General features: G+C 45.4%; 1 protein-coding gene across 1 annotated transcript; it reads right to left on the bottom strand.

Moving 5' to 3' along the window:
- Positions 1-5,763: 5,763 nt before the first annotated feature.
- Positions 5,764-11,201, bottom strand: LOC142572104 (UPF0729 protein C18orf32 homolog). The gene is made up of 3 exons (XM_075680967.1): positions 11,005-11,201; positions 9,945-10,129; positions 5,764-5,912 (listed from the first exon to the last, which is right to left on the bottom strand). Exons 2-3 carry the CDS (start codon positions 10,098-10,100, stop codon positions 5,811-5,813), a joined length of 258 nt encoding a protein of 85 aa, XP_075537082.1. The 5' UTR covers positions 10,101-10,129; positions 11,005-11,201; the 3' UTR covers positions 5,764-5,810.
- Between the last annotated feature and the right edge of the window lie 2,242 nt (positions 11,202-13,443).

The following is a 13,443-nucleotide window of genomic DNA, read 5'->3' as shown; positions in this document are numbered from 1 at the left end:
AGGCAGGAATTCCGCGCAGTCGTTCCGCTGCAGGCAACCAGTCGTCACACAGGGCTCGTTGCACTGCTCCCGGATCGTCGTTGAGCTGCTCAGCATACAGTCAACTGCATCTCTTCGCTGCTGGCCTCCGTTGTCGCGATCCCACCGCTGGCAGACAGATGTTTGGATCCCACCGATGGCATCGGTTGTTGGGATCGCACCGCTGGTACGATCTGTTGGGAACTCGGCGCTGACGCCCGTGGTTGTACCTGGGTCGCAAGCCCCAAGGGTAGCGTTGGCCTGGCGGCCTGGGGTACAACTGGAAGCATCCGAAGGTCCCGGCAAAGCATGAGTCGACTGGTAACAACAAAACAACTTGTTTATTTTAACATCGCAAAGAGTTGGCGGTCAGGTTGACCGAAGTAGAGAGACGGGAGAGCACTTTACTCAACAGAAGAAATCGGAGCCCTCTTTTTGGCGTCCGGGGGCAGCTGTTTTTATACTCTCGCAGTTGAGGGCAAGAAGGAACCCCTCAATAGACGAGCACGTGAATGTACAATGGGCTAATGGTGACGCACACTGTCGTAGCGCTGCCGGTCGGGCACAATGACTGTAATGAGAGGGTGATCCCTGCTTTCGCATCGCCTGGTTCGGGCACAATGACTGGAAGGAGAGGGTGCCCCTGCTGTCGCATCACCTGGTTCAGGCACAATGACTGGAAGGAGAGGGTGATCCTTTGCGGTCGCATCGCCGCAGTCGCGCCTGGAAACACCTGGCGGGGAGCGTTGCGGCGACGACGATCGGGCCAAAATGTCTGCCGCCCCGCCGCAGTCGCGCCGGCAAAACCACGTGTCGCAGGCGAAACGCAACACCGAGTACCAGACCAGTCGGCGTTTCTTGATCAGTTCACGTCCCAGTAGTTTGATGAGTGTCATGGGTAGGCGGTCGTTCATATAAAGCCGGCACACTTCCTGGCGCTCTGTGGCGATAATTGGTGGCTTTCCCCTGTGTTCCTGCTCTCTCAAGTCAAAGCTATGTCAACGGACTCTGCTTTAGTGATTAAGGAGGTGTACAAAGATGCGCTCGTGACCGTCTTTATATCACTGTTGCTGCGCACCTCCAGTTGTATGTGGCAGCGTCTGCATACATGAGGTTATTTTTTTCTTATTATTTGTTTCTTGAGCTACTTGACTCTTTATGCCCCTTTTTTCTGCATTATGGTCTCGATTCATGTCCTTGAGGAGTGGGCCGACCGAGATCATACCGCAGATGTCTTGCAGTACTTCTACGAGTGCCTCATCCAAGTGCTGCAGGTGTGGCGGGACTCCCATTCTGGTGAGAATTTATTTGCCCGACCGAGTTTGGCTCAGCCGGTTCCTCTGTGGTATACGAGTACCGCCGCATGTGGCTCGGCGTGCACGTATGTGTTGTGCACGCCGAGCCCTAAGAGTTTTTTAGTTGGTGTGTTTACCAGCAGTCCCAGTGCCGCCTTGTATGTACTTCTTATCGCAGAAAATCGGAGTTGCCCGCGAGCGAAAATTTCGGTACAATTAGGTATATGTATATGCCCCGCCTTATTGTATGACACGCGGTATATGCAGGTTATTTCTTGCGGATAAGTGAAACTGCATTTATGTTGTTTCTTTTGTGAGTACTCCATCGTTGACTGTGATGTTTTATTATATGAGTGAACTTGCAATTTGTATTTCCATCTTGCCTTATTTTTAAGTACGTTCCATTGTACGCTCGGAATGTGTAATTTGAAATGTGACTATGTATTATATGCCTTTTTTGTCGTTATGTAACTGCCCCATGTATGGGGGGCCTACCGGCTCTGTCAAGCTGTCATTTATGACAGCTTTTACTGCAGGTATCCCGTGTCGTGTACTTTTATGGGACACAAATAAAGACATTGTTAGATTGCTACACCATTCTATCACAAAAGTTTGACGTAAAGGTTCGGCGGAAACTCGCAAGGTGGAGAGAAGTAATTAATAAAATGAAAATGAGACATCCACCCAAACGTAGCTACGTTTGGGTGGATGTCTCATTTTCATTTTATTAATTGCTTTTCTCCACCTTGCGGGTTTCCGCAGAACTTTTACGTCAAACTGTTGCCTTTCTTCGACATGTTGACAAATTCGACTTCCCCCTGCCATCTGCTAGCCGCCTGGGTAAAGCGGCTGCCCCGGAAAGGCGGTGGTCCCGGATTGAGTCCCGGACCAGGACGAATTTTTCTTCAACTGAGAAGCTGTTCTTTTGAGGAACCCGTGTGGATTTTCTCCGTAGCGTTTAGCTACGTCTGGGCGGATGTCTCATTTTCCATTTATTTATCACAAAAGTTGCTCATACCTTGTGATACATTCTTGACAAAGTTATTTCTTAGGTATATGTATATGCCACGCCATGCTGTATGACATGCGGTATATGCGGATTATATTGCCACACCATTCTATCACAAAAGTTGCTCATGCCTTGTCTTACATTCTTGACAAAGTTATTCCTCGGAATTTTGAGAATGACACCTCACAAACAAATGTCATGAAACAAAACACCGACAGCGCATGCCTTTTGTGTTAAATCTTCTGAGACTTAAAGCAATAACAGAAACCTGAAAATGATGCAATTTTATTGTCGCGGCTGTGCACTACCTTCAGGATAGGCCCACGCAAGAGGCTGCGTTTCTACCAGGAAGCTCGCCGCCAGCGTTTCCCGGTAAACATCACGTTTACATAAGCTGCAGTTACCGAGAAGCGTGAGAAGCAGTCGGGAATCTCTGAATGCTATCGCGTTTCAGTCTGGGCCCCTCACCAGGCCCCACGCAACTTTTGGTGACACGCTGGAAGTTGTTACGTGTCCTCTATGGAGCGTTCTGCCGCAAACATTTTTCAAATTTGCCCATTTTAATAGAAATATTTCAGTGCCGCGAACCCATGATTTCAGGAGGCGACCTCCACTGTCAAGCGAGACATTCTCTCCACTTGCCCCGTCTAGCCTCCGCAAGCGAAATTCCTTCCCTGCGCTCTTCCATACCGGACCTTGAGGACGGCGTGACGCATACGTCACGGGCCCCGCCTTCACTTATTTTTCCTCCTCGCTTTTCTGCGACGCTGCGCACTTCCGCTGATGGCGTCGCGCTCGAGCTGTTGTGCCTCATTTCGCGCAGCGCACGATTTTGCGCGCTGTGCACGAGGACACCTGACTAACGGTATAAGTCAGTGCTACACGTATATATATACTGGAGCAGACACAAGTGGATCACGGAGCATGATCCCGCACTAGAACATGGTAGGAAATGACATAGTTTCGGTGTCTGCGCGCGCGACTGCATGACATGGGAACAAGCAGGCGAAACGGAAGTACATCTGTCTTGCTGCGGCGCGAAGTAAAACAAAAAATCATGCAGATATTCGGTTTGTGTGTTTTATTATTTCTCTAAGCTTTAATTCGTCTATTCAAGCAACATATCACACAAATAACAGATGTTGCCTTGAATAATTCTCGAAGTCGCGTGCCACAACGAGCGACGTCACAGCACAAACACGTGTACACAGAAGCGCTAAGCGCGTGTGCGTCATTCTCCGGCTTTAGAGCGCAGCGGCAGCGAGAAGGGAAAACGCCGTTCGGTTTGTAATTTTAGGTCTTCCCGCGGCCCGTAGCGACGCAGTACTCTGCAGACACGATCGTTATTGCGCATTGTATGCTCCGCGCTTGTCAACTCAAAATGGCCAGACCTGGTGAAAGGCCCTTTTAAAGGGCACTTCACCAGGTCTGGCCATTTTTGTATGTACCTCTCGGGGGCGAGCTCTCTAATGTACAAGTCATTTTAACTCCACATTCCAAAGTGCCATAAGTCATTAAGCTTTGCTAAGGGCACCCTCCTGGAAATTTCGATTTTTTTTTTTCTGTAGTGAAGTACCTTTTGGTTTCTTTGATGAATTGTTTGCCAATTCACCCCCGCACCCCGTTTCACTGTCGAGCTGCTCCCCCTAGCGATGCCACTGCTATTACATTATGCGCTATTGCGAATTCGCTTTCGATGTTTCTCGCTTCACTATGGTTCCGCCATTCAAAGAAGGAAGGATTAACTGGTCAGTAGTCGAGATAATCGTCTATTAGTTATCTCGACTCATCATCATGATGATGATGATGAGTCGAGATAACTAATAGACGATTAGAGTATTGGTGGAACAAAAGAAGGGATTGATAGAACAGGAGTCACTGCATGTGTATATATGTAATGGTACAGTGGAGTGATAGAGGTTTCAAATACGAAAGATCGAGATCAAACAGGCAAAAGGCTAGATAGCGATATATGTAGCAAAACCTGATTAAATCAAGAGGGCTAGGGAATTGTTTGTCCCCGCCTCGTTTCAAAGGGGTTGCAAATAAAAATCAAAGCCCCTTTCTTAAAGAAGGATTGTTGAACGCGAAGCTTTCCCCCAATGCAAACTGAATCAAAGTCCAAAGCCAACGACCGCGCAACGAACCTAAGAAATGCTGAGCGACCCGATACTATGCGTATGTGATTTGATTGCTTGTTTATGATTGTATTTTTCGAACGTTGAAGCTGAATGGAGGCACATTTCGTTAAGTTGCATAGCCTTTATTTTAGTTCATGTAGCCATTGATTACACGCACATACACTTTCACGGGCGACTCGAACACTTGCCGTACACTTGCCTCTACTGCCGTGCGCTGCACCCGCGGCCTACCATGGTGACGGCCGGGAATGCGTGAGGCGCGTAGCAGATATATACAGTTCGCCCATATGGGTCGTCTGGGTGGCGCGGCGTTCAACCATCTTCCTTTACGGGCTTTTTCCTGATCCTAAGACCAGCCCGTGTCCAAGCGCACTTCCTGCCTCCGATAAGCAGGGAAGCTCAGTTAATCGCGACAGGGGTGGCGTCATGCTTAGCAAACGCGACTTGCGCTTCCAGCGAACTTTGTGCGCATGCCTACTCTTGCTGCGCTCGTCGCTTCGCGCCGTTATCAGGCACTGACCGACCGGCCAGTCGACGCTGGCGCGGTACTGCGATTGTAAACTGCATAGTGTTCTACGCAGATGAGTAAGTTGACTTTCCTGCAGTGCGTTTTCGGCGCTCACGGACGAATCAGCGAGACATAGAAAGCTTCGCTTTAAAACGTAATTTTCATCACTATCAAGGCGCTTTACACATTACGGGCCGCGGAACCGACCGATTGCGCCCACACTATCGCGAAGTTAGTTCCCCCGCCTGAAATAAATTCTGGCTACGTCATCGGGTGGCGGCGCGGCCGTTTCCCGCCATGCAGCGCACGGCTGCGCCAGTGCATGCTTAGAAAGCCGGCGAGCCTTCCGAGCATCGCGGAGGAGCGCAGTTTAAACCAGAACGCTATAAAACACCCTTCACATTGAACTGTCACGGAGGACGCAGGTCCTTCAGAAAACCAAGCGATTCGACGAGCTCGAGATCTGGAGAGAGAATGCCTATCCTGCGCGTGAACATTCGCATTACACACTCGTAACTGTCCTGCGAGTTATTTTTTAACCACTGCAGCGCTATAACAATAATCATTATTTACGATGTGATAACAGATGAATGATAAAGTGAGTATGAGGTATGGAATGGAGAGTAAGAAGGCAATCAATAGATTTACGAAGAAACATTTTTTTCGATCCTATTAAAGGCTTTATTGACCACCCAAACATAGCATAGCAAACAGGCTAATGGCTTAATGTTAAAATCAGGAAAACAACAGCATATCAAAAAGGGTGTGATCGAACACAACACAGAACATTAACACTTGACTGGTTGATAGGAATGTACAAAATGATGGTTTATAAACAACTAATCTGTTTTCTTTGATACTTCTGTATCTGCAGGTGGTTCTGATGGTCTGCTGGCAACGTTGGCTGGCTCTCCTCCATCAGTTGGGACCTCCTTGCTGGTCTGTAAAACAGATTATTCATATTTAGGAATTATGGCGGTGCCTGCACTTTCATGCGAAGTAGAAAAATATGAGGTTTTAAATATAAGCAATGACTTAAAGACAAAATGACTGCATATAATAATTGAAAAAGTAAGAACAGAAATGCATTCATGTGAAGATGCTAATATTCTATTTTTCACAGAACCAACAAAAAATTTGCTGTAGCTTAGCTCAGCTAACCCTGGATATGCGAAGCGAAAGCCTGGTTTAGCCTGGTTAAGTCTTGGTTTCACTTGGTTAACCTTTGATTTAGTTGTAATTATTATACTTAAGTATACAATCATCGTTAAGCTAGGTATGACGGCTGTGCCTAGGTCGGTGGCTAAACATATGACTGTGATTAGGCTTGGGTACACACCCATCGTTCGACGGTGCAACGCCTGTTGTGCCACAGGGAAAGCGCAAGTGCTAGACATGCAAGGAGACGCCGCGAACATGAGCAGCGGGGAAGCAAAAACGGACAGGGCGCGAACGCGGTCGCTACATTGATCTCGACGGTGCGACGCCTGTTGCATTGCGGACCCTGTCCAGTAAAGCTCGCCAAGCGATATCCGCGGGGTGGTCAGACGCCTCTTGGCGACGACGACTCAAAGCATCCCGCTCCCGCGCAACGCTCATACAAGGCCGGGCGGTTGCCAAGGCTAAGGCCCGGTCCCGCTCTCATCCATGGCTCCATGGCCAAGGACCCAGCTGCGGAGAACGCATGCGCCAAGCCGGCGGCGGCGCCGCCGGAGCTCGGCGCGGCGAGTCACGTGATGCGTTGCCAAGGCTACGGCGCAGCTGCGGTCAAATTAAGGTCAAATTCGCGGCGACGGCGAAACTAGGCTCTACGAGGTTAGTAAAGCTTTCGCTTTAAAAGGCATACTCCTTGATACTGATCGCTGTGCACATGCACCTAAGTCTGTTATAAGTGCCTACCTGAAGAAATGAAACAAAATGACTGCTTTACAGACAAAGGCCAGAAAGATGCATATGCAAAAAGAAGGTGGGCTGTTAAAAATTAAGATCCCTCCATTGTGCAAGAGCTACTGCCTACAGTTTTTGCTTTATTTGTTATGTGAGGTGCAAATCCTCTGCTCTATGTAACTTTCTGAAATAACATTTTACATGCCTCTTAGAGACACAAGCTGAAGTTGCACCAAATTTGCTGAACTGTGTCAAAGTGTGTTCAGTTCATGTGATATATATTAAGCATAAAATAATAACTTGTAGAACCACACTAACCTTGTAACATCGCAGATTTTAACTTAGTACCTAAAATTTGAGGCTTCTTAGCATATGTGACAAATCCTGAAAACAGGAATAGTAACACCAGCTTTGCCACGTTATCTGAAACCAAGCCTTTAATTAAAAAACAATTTTCACTACAGTAATCCAGCCACACCTGAAGGTAGGGTGGCAACATAAATCTGCAGGAGTTAATTTTATGGAAGTGAATGTTACAGCCAATTTGCACCCTTGTTCATAGCTATTTCCATTAAGAACAAGAGTGATCAGCAATAATTGCCTGTTGACCATGGCTGTGCAATACAAATAAAGCACTTCATATAATAGTAGCCATAGATTTTGCATGCAGAAAGAAGGTCGGCTGTGATTAGGGGGGTGCACGATTGAAGCTGTTTTGTATGTTGCGCATTCACCTGCATGTATATATTGCATGTTATACAATAGAGAATAAAAAGTTGAAAGTTGGCGCTCCCCTTGTTCCCTCCCGACCTTGTTTGCGCCAAAGCGATCATATTTATCGTCTACTCAGCAATATGAACCGACTAGTCCAGCAACATGTACTTCTAGCCATAACAGCGATTCCCTAAAGTAACAAATATATTGCCATACAAAGAAAATTTCCCTTCCAATAGAGTCAGACATAACATGGTCTGCTGCTATGGTATTTCTTGCAAGAAAATTTCTACAGTAATCACACACACTTGTGCTCCATGTAGCACACAGAATATCACACCTTGCATCCTTCTGACCATTTCTGCACATCTACTTTAAAGGGACACTAAAGGCAAATACTAAGTCGACGTGGACTGTTTAAATACCTTTCCAAAAACTTCACAATGCTTCTTTTCTGCCAAGAAAAGACTTAGTTTAAGAGAAAATTGTATCTGAAGGGTCCGAATACCTGTTTCGAAATTCAAATCTCCCGCCACCCAACCAAGGGAGTGGAGTGGTGACATTGCATACGCCATCACCGCCCTTTGCTGCCGTCGGTGAGTAAAACAGCGCCCGACAGACTGCGGCACCGAGCCAAGACAGAGCGGCAGATTTGCTGCTGCAGCTGCTTTTTGGTCAAGTGGGGTAGACCATTCGGGCATCCCGCGACATCACATGGAAGTTGAATTCTCTGCTACTTGCAGTTTGTGCGAGTTTCACGAGCCAGCAAAACCAGCGCAGCACTACACGATCAGGAAAGTACTGAAACGCGAAAGCGTGGGCGGCACAGAGTCGAGAGAAAACGATACCTTTCTACCAACCTTGTTGTTGTCAACAGTAACTTCAATGAGTTCTTTTTTCTGAATGTGAAATAGAACTGGACAAGTAGCATTTTATTTCATCTTATAATACAATACGAGTATGCTTTTTGCAAAGAGTAGTTGAGTACTAGTGACAGAATTTAACTGGGGAGTGCTTTCGTCATTGGGCAAGTGCTTGAATGTCCCTGGGGAGTCTCTAATCATGTCCTGCATATACCTCTATTTCTCAATTAGCAAGGCTCTGCTCGCGATAATATTGACACCTTAGCAATTGTCGAGCACTAATCTATCACTTTAACTCGACTCAGCATTTTCCTTTAGTGTCTCTTTAACAAACACATATTTATACAGCACCTTCACAAAATCAAGCTTGCATAGCATTTTATCAAACTTGATGATGGTTTTACAAAGGCGGCCTTCATCACTGTGTGTCCTTCCGCTGATGAAAACCTGAATTCTACCATCAACATTTCTGCCACTATGCACTCCGCTTCTGTGGCTTGGTGCTTGCTTGCACAAACATTCTGTTATTAGTCCTCCAACTATATTGCACAACTTGCTGTGTGTGGTTTACTGGTCTATTCACCACATTCTGTTCTACTTTGCCAGCGAATGAACTAGAAGCCAGCAAACAGTCACTTATACAACGGATAACGTGGATGGGATGAGCACTGGATTTACTAAAAACGAAGTTCAGCTAGTCCCACCCATTGCTCCCCTTGTGTAAGTGTCTATTTGCTGTCTTCCTGTCCATTCACAGGTATGCACCAATTTGCCCAGCATAAACTCAGCTGGACTGCATTGCTAGTAAGGAAACTACTGCAACAGTGACCACCAGCATTGCTACTATTGCCCATTTCATTCGTCTACACTAGGCTCAGTACACCTCTGCTTATAAGCAACCATTTCTCGGAAAGTTGATCAATGCATCGAAAGAATCTCTGTAGCTATATATAATTGGTGGCTTACATTACTTATTGCCTCATTATCATTTTTACACCTATTTTTCAGCATGCAGGTTATGGATGAAAAGTGAATAAATGTGCCTGCTTCTGCACAGTAACTTGCTGATGAATTAATTACTTGAACTAAAGATATGCTAGAAGTCACTAGGCAGCATTTAGTTTTGAATATCAGAAAAAAGTGCGTGGGACATCTTTAGGGCAGCCACACTGCATATCACTGTGTAAGAAGTCTCCTGGCAGAAAGCTTAGTAAACTTTTTTCTAAGCAGCTCAGTACTCAAAAAAAAAAAAGAAAGAAAGAAAGAAGACAACACATGAACGCTAAATTAAGCCGAAATTGGGCACCCTGTGATTTGACTCGCCCCCTGTCCAATGTCTTATACAAGGCCTGTAAGGAAGTTTCAAATGAATGAATGAATGAATGAATGAATGAATGAATCAGCAAACAAACAAGCAAACAAACAAACAAACAAACAAATTGTGGGCCTGGCACTAGTTAACATTACAGTGCCTGCACTCTGAGCCACATATGCCGAGGTGTAACTTACATCATTAGATTTTTCTTTGCCCGAGTCATCCCCTGCAGCATCCATGCGGATCTCCTTTTTAGCCCATGGGTTCCAGATGGAAAGCACAATGGGCTGGATGAACCGGTACCAGATGAACAGCAAAACCGGAGCGACAATGCATGGAATGCAAACCATGGCGTGTTCCTTTTTCTTCCAGGAAGCAGCTACGTACAAATGTGTCCCATGTTATCCAAAATCGCTAAATATCATGACAACATGCGTTGATGGAACATTTTCAGCACAAAATAAATACTTTACTTGAACTGTCCAAGTAGCCATACATCAAAAGCAGCATGACATTTTAAATATTTAAACTTTCTAGGAGGGCCGTCATGTGACTACACTTTTGTAATTTGAAACCAACGAGCGATGGTTATAAAAGCCGCAGAAAATGTATGCTTTACGGAATGAACGTTGTTCACTGTTTCTACCTAGTGTACAGTCATTAAAAATAAACATTTTCATTTTGCCGTACACGTGACGGCGCAAGGAAAAGTAAAAAAGAAAAAAGAAAGAAAGAAAACGAAGGAAGCTTATGTTTGGCAGGCAGTGAGAATGCATTGTACGAGGGAGGTGGGCTCATCCGTGAAATCAGAAAATCGAGTGCACGAACACCATTTGGTTCTCACAGAGAAACCGCTCGCAGTGATCAGGAAGGATGGATGACTTGCAAACTCCGCAAGTTTCGAGAAAGCTTTCTCTAGTGTACAGTGTGCACGCTTACAACAAAATCTCTTATATATATGGACTGCTCGTCAACAGCGTCCTACAGTGCCACGGATATGACTCAGCAATGCCGCTCTAGGGTGGCGTCCATTAAGGGACAATTTGTAGTACGTTCACCTACGGAAGCATTTAGATGGGCACATTACAAAATACGACAATTAACTTAAAAGGGGCAGAATATTAACGGTGCTATCAAATTACGATGAGAACATGGGATTGTGTCGGCAAAGAGCACATCCAAATTTACTGGTGCTTTAGGTTTGCATCAGATCCTCCCTGGGTGACCGCGACAACAAATTTTTCAAGTGCTTACCTGAACAATCGTGCCGTGGCAAAAAGCCTCCAAGAGCTGAAATAACTATGGGTAGTTGGCCAGATACAATAATTAGACGTCAAAGAGCCATCGCGTTGTCATGGTTGCGAGTTTTTTTCCAGTTTCGCTGAGCTGTTTTTGTAGCTCTGACTGTGCTCCGACTAGCGCTGACGAAAAATTGCTCACATGCGCCAGCTGCTCCTCATAGTTGCCAAGTTAGGCCGTCGAATCACCTAAACAGTGTAAGCACGGGCAACGTTAGCAAGGGCACCGCGGCGACACAAAAATGTGTGTACTTGGCGCGTTACACACAATAAATTATGAAAAAAAAAATTTGTTTGCACATCATGTATTGTCCACAACGCATTCCCAACTCCCCCAAGGAAGGCTTATTCAGTGTTATAAAAATGAATCTCGAAGGCTCTGTTCTTCTTATGCAGTCGAAAAAAAAATATAAAAACAAATGTGTCAGAAGTTATAAACGAATAAAAAAGTTATATAAAAGCGTTATATGCATACTAAACATTGTCCAACGTCGTAGTGCGAAAAAGTTGTGTGCGTCAGGTCGTGTATGGCCTTCGAGGTTGCGGCATTCCACCGTAAGCATCGCGCCGCAATCTCAGAGGCCGCGCTTTTTATGCACTGCGATGATGCCGTGCGTCCAGAATCAGCTGAGTTTCCTATATTTAGATCACTAAAGGCGTGGAAAGAGCCATAACGTGAAAACTGTCGATGCTGTCAGTTTACCAAGACGTTATCGATATGGTCATATCATATGGTTTTATAGGATTCTCGTGGCACACGTGACCCTTGAGTTCGTTCTCTGGGTCATAGAACGAACTGTACGAGTACCAAGTGTTTGTGGTATCTATGACCTATATGAAACAGTGAGTACCGGAAGCACAGGAGAAGCAGGAGTGACGAAATGCAGCGTCTGCTTTCGATATACGGAGTGCTTTCTTTAGCGGCAGCAGATAGCACAATTCCAATCCTTGATCTAAATTAATTGATCAGGCAGCCATTACTTTTACAAGAAATCGAAACACCTAAATAATTAACACAATTGCGTAATTACATTTTTCATTATTACCATTACGGCTATTTTAATCTACGAATTACAGCCGGCGAGTTCGCAAGGCGTATTCACTTAGAAACGAATTCGCAGGACTGCACCAGTTTCGAGATAGTAATTTTCAAGGTGTCCAAAGAAATGCATTGGTGTGCCAGTTATTTTTGTGCTTCAATGAATAAAACAGCGCTTCCTTAAAAGAAAAGTAAGTGGAACGCCAGTGCATTTCGTCGGACCACTTTGAAAATTGACAAATAAAATGACTATTTAAAATCGGGCCCACCGGTTAACCCCCTTTCGTTCCACTTTGAAAATTAGTATCTCGAAACTGGTGCAGTCATGAAAATTCTTTCCAAGTGAATACGCCTTGCAATCTCACCGGCTATAATTCGCAGATTGAAATAGCCGTAATGATAATAATAAAAATATAATTACGTAGTTATGTTAATTATCTAAATGTTTTGATTTCTCGCAGAAGTAATGGCTGCCTGATAAATTAATTTCATCATCATCATCAGCCTATTTTATGTTCACTACAGGACAAAGGCCTCTCCCTGCGATCTCCAATTACCCCTGTCTTGCGCCAACCGATTACAGCTTGCGCCTGCGAATTCCTTAATTGCATCACCCCACCTAGTCTTCTGCCGTCCTCGACTGCGCTTCCCTTCTCTTGGCACCCATTCTGTAACCCTAATGGTCCACCGGACCTACGCATTGACCTGCCCAGCTCCATTTCTTTCTCTTAATGCCAATTAGAATATTGGATATCCCTGTTTGCTCTCTGATCCACACCGTTCTCCTGTCTCTTAACGTTATGCGTGCGTAACATTCTTCGTTCCATCGCTCATTGCGCGGTCCTTAACTTGTTTCTGAGCTTCTTTGTCAGTCTCCAAGTTTCTGCCCATATGTCATCACCCGTAGAATGCATTGATGTACACCTTCATTTTTAATGATAATGGTAAGCTTCCAGTTAGGATCTGACAATGTCTGCCGAATGCGCTCCAACCAATTTTTATTTTTCTGTAAATTTCCTTCTCATTATCAGGGCCCCTGTGAGTAATTGACCTAGGTCTCCTTCATACTCCTTCACAGACTCTAGAGGCTGACTGGCAATCCTGAATTCTTGTTCCCTTGCCCGGCTATTGATCATTACCTTTGTCTTCTGCGTATTAAACTTCAACCCCACTCTTATACTCTCTCTTTTAATGTCTTCAACCATTTGTTATAACTCATCCCCAGTGTTGCTGAACAGGACAACGTCATCTGCAGATCGAAGGTTGCTGAGATATTCGCCGTTGATCCTGACTCCTAAGCCTTCTCAGTTTAATAGCTTGAATACTTCTTCCAAGCACGCAGTGAATAGCATTGGA

Source organism: Dermacentor variabilis, chromosome 2, assembly GCF_050947875.1.
Source record: "Dermacentor variabilis isolate Ectoservices chromosome 2, ASM5094787v1, whole genome shotgun sequence".
In the NCBI taxonomy this organism is placed as follows: domain Eukaryota; kingdom Metazoa; phylum Arthropoda; class Arachnida; order Ixodida; family Ixodidae; genus Dermacentor; species Dermacentor variabilis.
Note: the sequence above shows the minus strand (reverse complement) of the source record. Positions and strands in the feature narration are given on the sequence as shown.

What these genes read in the sequence shown, in the direction of transcription:
- LOC142572104 (XM_075680967.1), bottom strand. Translation starts at nt 10,100, where the DNA reads ATGGTTTGCATTCCATGCATTGTCGCTCCGGTTTTGCTGTTCATCTGG. An exon ending in GCAAAGAAAAATCTAATGAT is followed by an intron (nt 5,913 to 9,944) that starts GTAAGTTACACC and finishes TCTGTTTTACAG; the next exon opens with ACCAGCAAGGAGGTCCCAAC.